At 35.5% G+C, this 8,515-nt stretch overlaps 1 protein-coding gene across 1 annotated transcript; it reads right to left on the reverse strand.

Moving 5' to 3' along the window:
• Positions 1-414: 414 nt before the first annotated feature.
• LOC126695944 (G-type lectin S-receptor-like serine/threonine-protein kinase At4g27290) lies at positions 415-898 on the reverse strand. The gene is made up of 2 exons (XM_050392738.1): positions 746-898; positions 415-651 (listed from the first exon to the last, which is right to left on the reverse strand). The coding sequence occupies exons 1-2, from the start codon at positions 896-898 to the stop codon at positions 415-417; spliced, it is 390 nt and encodes a 129-aa protein (XP_050248695.1).
• Positions 899-8,515: the final 7,617 nt, after the last annotated feature.

Here is an 8,515-nt window from a genome sequence, read left to right on the forward strand (position 1 = left end):
CTCGCGCAATCCCACAAATAATGTTGAAGCGTATAGACCAACCTAAAACTTTAGCTCTCGTTTCATCTGGCAAGTTTCTCATTTGTGTTAATACAAAGTCCAACTTGGACAATAAAACACAAAATTGAAATTTATTTATATGATAATAATAAAGGGACAAATATTTCCTCTAAACCAGGTTTGAAAAATCTCCTCCCATCCATTATGTGGCTGTTCTTAAAACCATCCATAAGTATTAAATTACATGATTCATTAAATAATTTAAACATGTCATATGACTATTAAGTAGATTATGTGACTCAAAGTAAATAAGGGTAATTTTTTAAGTTGTCACATAGTGAGTTGGAGGAACTTTTCTCAAAATTGGTTTGGAGAAACGTTATCCTAAAAGAATTTCATGAAGTTTGGAAAAAATTAATAAGTTTTTGAGAAGTTCAAACCAAAAATGAAGGAGTCTAAGCTTCCGTTGGGCATGTATTCGTAGATTAGCATGGTCTCATCTCCTTCAATGCAATAGCCCAAAAGCCTAACCAAATTACGGTGTTGCAATTTGGCAATCAATATAACTTCATTTTTAAACTCATTTAATCCTTGTATAGAACTTCGTGATAGTCTTTTCACAGCAATTTCATGTCCATCTGTTAGTGTACCCTGGAAATTCACACTTGTAAGTGGATTTTATTGAAATAGAATATGCTGATAATTGCTTTTCGGTGGTCTTTATAAAATTATCTTGTATATTTACCTTGTATACAAGTCCAAAGCCTCCTTCACCTAGCTTGTTATCGCTTGAAAAGTTGTTAGTGGCAATGTCTATGGTAGCTAGGTTGAAGAATGGGACCTCCAAGTCTTCACTTTGGAGTTCAATGTTCTGGTCTAACATGATATTGTTCTCCATTTTATCTGATAAGAGCAAGATGGACTTCACATTATACAAAATAAACTAGAATAATGACAACTTTTAAATTCAATTAGACCCATCAATTATACAGTTGAATTATTATTTAATTTCAAATTAAATCAATTATATGATCCAAAGTGTCAATATTAACAATCAAAACAACAAGTTACCATGTCATATTGCAAAATAATAAAATCAATAAAAGCATGAGACACATATTATGATATTGAAGTGGAAAACCAATGGAGAACTCTCCAAAAGGGGAAACCATTACAATGGTAACTTATACTAAGGGTAACCTATCCTAACTAAGGCAATCCATTATAAAATGATTTTTACAATCTTGTCCAAAACCTTTGTATCTAGACTAGCTCTTCAATCCCAGAAGATAACTCACTGCTGTGACATCAAACACTACAGAACTCAAAACTTCTAGTTTGGATTTCTTCACAAATGATTTGTACATGCAACAAACTAGAAACTCTAATGCAGTCTCCGACACCTACTTGAAGATTTGATCTACAATTAACTCAGTGGAAGAAAGGGTCGGTGTGGTTTCAAACTTCAGATCACAAGCTCTTAAAAAAACTAGAAGGCGTCCTTAAAGATAGCTCATAGAATTGAAGGCATGGTTTTCTCTCTAAAATCTTTGAGTTTTTGCCTCTATAACCTCATTGTAAATCATGCTTAGATGGTTTAAATAGGTGGTAACATGTAGGGTTAGAATTCTAATCAGAACAGGATTGGAATTTTGTTTCTGTAATTGTCGCTGAAGCAAGGGTTGAGTGAGGATCAGGCGAGGCCTCGCTTGCCGCTGGGGCCGCAAGTATTTGTTCCCTTGAGTGGCCTTGGTTTCCACTTGAGCGTGCCTCTTCAATCAACGATACTTTAACCAGATTTTTAAATTTCGTTGACAAAATAATAACAGATAGTCAGATAGAAGAATACTTCCCATCAATCTGAGGTCTCTTGAGTCTAAATTCACAACACCCCCCCCCCCCCCCCCCCCCCCCCCACCCTTTTTGTCACAAAATGACAAAGGATAGTCTAAAGGTAATAGTTTAGCTTAAACAAGGCAGTGATAAAAAAGACCCACCATAGAGTAATGTATAGATGCCAACAAAGATGTAGCATGCAAGAAGATACCAATAAATGCTTGACATGGGCATAGGGCACTAAGTGCCATTAGCACTATGTGTAACAACGGTACCAACCAAAAATAGAACGCACAAAATTGACACTCGAAAGACCCAAAACAAAAACTAATTCTGATACCAAATGCGCGAAGTTGAAGAACATAAGATGTGGTTTGTATGCTGTCCAAAATGCAAGAAATTTCATGAATAATCAATTAATTTGCGAAAACAAAACACCATACTGCTTGGAAATTGAGGTTAACCCAAAAACTGTGATTATGGCATATTATCATTTATCAAGCCAATGTGCAAGTGACCGAGTGCGGTGAATATATGACCTTCAAAAATTTTTCCCACTAAGCAGTAACTGCAATCAAATAGAAAAACATGAACATTTTGCTAAGTGCTTCAGTAAGGTAGAAACAAAAGTCAGTCAATCCCAAGAGTAATAAAATAAAATCCCAAATCAAAATCCTAAATGAGATGCAGCAAGAATCAAGAATTTACGATCATACATACGAAACAAGTTTGTAGAATTAAAGGCCAAGATCAATGACAATTCAAGTGAGAAGGAAAGCTAGAATAAGAGACGAGACTGGTGCAAATTAACAGTAGCAAAGGTCAGAAGCAGTTTATGCAGGGTGCAGGGGTATTAATGTATTAGACTTAAATTGACTAAATCTACCAGAAAGGTCTTGCTCAAGCAGAATTTAACAAGTCGATTGAGTAGGCTTGAAGAATTGGCAAGCAAAGTTTAGGCGAGGGTCATGCGAAGATGTTGCTTTAATAGCACTCATGCAGTTTTTTTATTATTATTATTATTATTATTGTAGAATAGAATTCATATGGAATGAGACATAAAAGTAGCTTAAATGTATTTATATAAAAGGATTGTGTCAAGAATAAGAGGATATAATCATAAAACAGAGAATTTCCATATTAGGTGATGGTGATTGAAATGTGATTAATCACTTTCCTTCAAGCGCGCAGGAAATGTGACTCCATGATCATTCTATTTCTATATTTTTTTAATGGGGAAACCAGGTATACCCTTAAATTCACCCGGTTGAGTTAAAATAAATTGACCTCAATTAATTAATTCAATTATCCAAATTGATTAATTAGGTCAAATTACATGCAAATCGTGGAGGCACCAACAAATTGCCAAATACCTAATATGCAGCAGAAAATAAATTAACATGGTGATCTATTGACAAATGGGAAAAATCTCTCGCAAGGCGAAAATGCTACCGGGTGAATTTAAGGTCACCACTCTTAAAAATCCACTAATCAATAATCAAGCAGTTACAAGTATGAGAAATCTTACCACTACCCTGGTCTATCCCAAAATACCAATCTACAGTTTAACGTTTGCTTCAATATCCAATTGGAATTGATGTTCTTGTAATAGACTTCTTTCCTTTGTTGCACAAATATCCAATCTGTAACTAACTTTTTTGTACGGATTCCAGTACTTGACTAATTCCAGCAACTGATTATTGTTGGTTGCAAAATTCTTCACTTCATAAACAATCAAGATCAGTAAGCTCTTGATTATACAACCCTAAGATGCTTAAACGCAATAGCTTCACACAGAATATATGAGTTCTAGATCTTTGTTTCCATGCTTGATGACTTTTAAAATAAGGCTTATATTTCTATAGGGTTGTAGAGAAAGAAACCCTAATCATTCAAGTCATCATGAGCCGAAATTCAGATCTAATTAAGAAATCTGAAATCGTAATTCTCGATAGATCAAGCTTGTGTCGAGCTTGTGTCAAGCTTCTTCATAAATCCTCGATAGCAGGTAGTATCAAGGTAGTGTTGAGTTTTAATGAAACAATTTTTCTTCACTTGTTTCTTAGATCAAACTTCATGTCTTTAATGGTAACACATGATAAGTTAGAACAACATACTTCTTGATACATTAAACTCAACTTAGATCTACCCAATTACAAGTAAAGTGCATTTTGTCAAATGATTAGCCAATTACATAGAAAATATGACTCTAACAATCTCCCCTTTTAGCAATCCATGACAAAACCACAAGCATAATTATGAGAGAAGTATTAAACAATAATCTCCCTAATCATTGCACTAAAAATTACATAAGCCTAACTAATACAATGAACTCCTGAAAACTTTGCAAGAAGAGAGATCACAATATGAAAGACTTGCAACTTGTCTTAGTTGAAACACTAAACAAGATCCATCAAGGCATCGAGTGTGAAATATAGACAAGTTATATAAAACAAGAGACATGTGTATAAAGAGAGAAAAAAAACAACACATGTGAGATAAAGGTGAAAACATACATCATCATCTTATATAACAAGAGAAGTACAATGTATGTAAAAAGGTCGCAAGACCAAGGTACATGTAATGAGAACTACACATAAAAAATCTCACTAAATATCTCAAAAGTACTCTCCCCTTATCACTAGTCTAGCTCTCCCCTTAACAACAAGATTACTCTCTCATAACCAAAGCTACTCCCCCTTTTTGTCACAAGTGACAAAGGGTGAATCATTGACAAACAGTCATCTCATCATCATGTGTAGAGCCAAAAGCATCATCACTATCATCATCTCTACTATTAAAGGACTCCACAGAAGGATTAAGCAAGGAAGAAGGAGCAAAGCCACCAAGACAGAACTGTCAACGAGCGATACGACTAACACTAGTGTTCATCTAACACATCTCACCAAAAAGATGGTCAAGACAACTACCAAAATCAGCAGGCATAAGCTTAAGCTGATCCATGATGGTAGCGAGACATACCTCTCCTCTAGAAGAAAAAGATGGAGCAGACATAAAAGAGGGTCGAGAGGCATAGACAGCATCCTTAGTACCTTGTATGTTAGCTTCCTCTTGTTGGGTGGGAGTACGAGGTCGTTTGGCCTTGGCTGCCAACTGTGTAGCACACTTCTACATAGATTCCTTACTAACAACACCCATGAGAGAGAAGAGAGGTGAAGAAGGAATAGGAATGTGCATGTGTGTGAGAATGCGTGTGATAGCTGAAGGGAAGATTAGCTTATTACATGTAGTAGTTTCTTGGTAGATATCAATCATAGATACTATCATATGTGAGGGAAAGTCTATAGATAGACCTTCCAAGAGAGAGAATAAAATGAACACGAGAATCAATGATAGTGTTATAGTGAGACCATGGAGTGAGAACAAAGGTCATCACCATATTAAGGATCCTTGGACCCTTAGCAAAATTGTGAGTGGTGAAGTTAAGAGTATCATCCCACAACATGGGCTGCCCACAAAAATGTGAGGCAAGCGCATCTAGAGATATAGAACAAAGACGAGGTGCACTAGGATAGTCTAGATGAGCTACCCTAAGAACATGTAGTACCTTGAAAATGAACTCCGATGTTACTACGATATGTGTTCCTTGGAATACTGTAGTAAACTGAGGAATAAAGGTATCGATAGTGTGTATGTTGGAGAGAACTCCTATATAAAGACGCTGGGACATCTAGAAGGTTTCTCGCAGAGAGATTCCCAACCCTGAGTGCTAAATGCATTGGGTAGAGGAATGCCTAAAAAATTAGATAGAATAACCTACCATTTCGAATGAATCGACCGGTCATAAAAGTTCTCCTTAAAATCCTTTTGGGATTTTGAATCATGGAACCTATCCCTGATAAAATGAGAAGAAGAAGAAGAAGAACCACAATGTGAGATGGGATTCTTAGAAGGGGCATACTTTTCGGGTGCCATAGAAGGAATGCTATAGAAAAGAGACAAAAACACACTAGATCATTGGCTCAGGAAAGAAGGAAAGAAAAGAATAATGCATGGAAATGCATGAGCATGTTATGTGTAAAAAGAAGAGCATCATGGGCAAAAACTGAATCCAAACTACAACACTCACAGTTCATAATAAGTCACACAATCCTAGAATGCATGAACATATGAAAAAATAGTAAAGAATGCAATGCATGAGCATGTGAGATCATTACTACAAAACCCAACCCAACAATTTTAGCAAAAACACAAAATCCCGAATTTTCCTAAAAAAAATTTGAAAACCCTAGGTCTAAATGCATGAAATTCATGAGGAAAGAAGAATAGAAGGGATTAAGACCTCTTACCAATGAATTGAAGCTTGAAAAAGGCCAAAAAAGAGGAGGGAAGAATGATTTTAATGAAGAAAAAGGTTCTGGATCGAGAGAGAAGAGAGAACTATCGAAGTGTTTGAGTGAGAACAAAATCGGGTTGACCCTCGAGTATATATAGAATCAGGTATCTTGACTGATCGAACAAGCATCGAGAAGGTGTCTAGAATAGAAGCTCAACGTATCAACAGGTGTCGAGGAGGTGTCGACGGTTAAAAATTTCGATGAATTGAGGTAGGTGTCGAGCAAGTGTCGATCAAATAGAGAGTTCAGAAATATGGATCGGGCTATGTGTCGAGAGGTATCGAGAAAATAGAAAACCTTGACAAAAGAGGCTTATGTCGAGAGGTATCGAGTAGTTATCAAGCCAGCTATTGAGCTAGTATTGAGTAGCACAGAAACATGAAATTTCAAGGGAGAACCAACACGATATGAATGCAAGCAAGATAAACACCATACCAAACATCAAATAAGCATGTTAAGCACTCGAACACATCAAAAACTCTAGATGCAAAGCATTCCTATATCCACAAACACTAAACAAGTTTAACCAATTTTATTTTCAAAAATAAGTTAAGACAATTTAGTAAGCTTATACAACCACATGTATTCCTTGTGATGGCCAAATCACATTGTACCTGTACAATAGTATCAAGAGTAGAAAAAGTTTGTGTGTTTTGTGTGAAACTTTTACAAGAAAGCATAAGTGTCTCATCATATGAAAATAATGATATGAGAGAATCAAGAACATTCACACACAATCATAACTATTTGATAGGGACCATCACCTTTGAGGTACATTATATAACTCCCACATCTCCTAGAAACATGCTTGCAACCATATGTAAAAGCAATTTGATTCTTTTTGTTTTTCATGTTCTTTGCATATTTTTCTTTTAAGCATAAAAAAGCATATCATGCATGGGCATATAGGAGAGAGAAAAGAAAAACTCATTTATGTTAGTCAAACATCTTATTCTTGCTGTGCAAGTGCTAAGTGCTACACCTTACTGAGCACGGCTTTTATGAATTGCACAGATGTTGTATGATTGACAATTTTTAGTGGTGAGATGGTTATTTATGCCATTCTCTTAAGATTTTTTAGTCATTCCCGTCAAAAAGAGTGATAAAGATATGAATGATAAAAGATTAACCAAATCATGCAAATCATATAATGAGCCACAAAGCTCACATTGCTTAGTTGTGCACGAAGATGCTCATTTAAGTTGCAAGAGATACAAAGCAAAGAAACCTTGTTTCAATGGCCATCCAAAGGTACACATTGTTTTTGTATTTTCAGATTTTTCCATTTTTTGTATTAAAAAAAAACAACATAAACAAACAAGCATATTAAAAAGAAATAAACACAAGACTGACTCAAAACAACAAATGCACATAAGAGATGCAAGATAAGTGAATGAATCACTTATTGGAGTCTCTTTCCTTCCAAATAGGAGACTTGGAGGAAGAAGAAATCTTCTTTTTCTAAGACCTCTACTTAGGTGGATAAGAGGGAAGATCAAACCATTAAAGTTACTTAGAAAAAGGACAGCCTTAAGAAGTTCTCCAAGAGGAGCCAACGAGTTTTGAAATTGATTTTGACCTCTAAAGGATGACACACTATTACTTTGTTGAGTAGAAAGCCACTTATTGCAATTTGGATGAGTGAGTCACAATACTCCACAGTGATGATAGAATTGTGGTTTCTTTGGTTGAGACTTCTTATTAGAGAAGTGATGATTGTTCTGCTTAGTCTCCTTCTTAACAATTTTAGGAGGTGCTCCTAGAATGAATTTTCTCTTATCATTTTTATCCTTAATAACTATTTCTATCTTAGGCTCATTTATCTAAGATTTAGAATTAGAAGGAGGCAAAAAATTGACATTACTTAAAGCACTAGAGGAAGTACTACAAGAAGAGAGAGAGTGATCATACCCGAGACCTATTTTGTTAGATGCAACCTTTTGGAAGTTGAGCATTTCATCCAGCTTGGAACTTGAAGCTCTTTCTAGTTGAACCTTTACTTGGAACAATTCTACATCCAGTTTCTTGATCTTCTCGGTGAGGAAGTTTTTTTCAAACTGTAGTGCTCCTATGCTTTGATTTGCTTCATCAATTTTAGTGGAGAGTTCTTCTCATTCTAACTCCACTTCACTCAACTTCCTTGTGGCTAGGCTATAAAACTTCTCATGCTTCTCAGAATTCTTGAAAAGCATTAAGTAGGTAGTATGGATGTCATCTTCTTCATCCATCTTCCCAAATTTTGACTCCATCAGTTTTTTTTCCTCATCAACTAGTTCTTTAGACTCCTTGTGTCCATACTCTTGACACCCATAACACTTTGG

This window comes from Quercus robur, chromosome 8 (genome assembly GCF_932294415.1).
Source record: "Quercus robur chromosome 8, dhQueRobu3.1, whole genome shotgun sequence".
Taxonomy (NCBI): Eukaryota; Viridiplantae; Streptophyta; class Magnoliopsida; order Fagales; family Fagaceae; genus Quercus; species Quercus robur.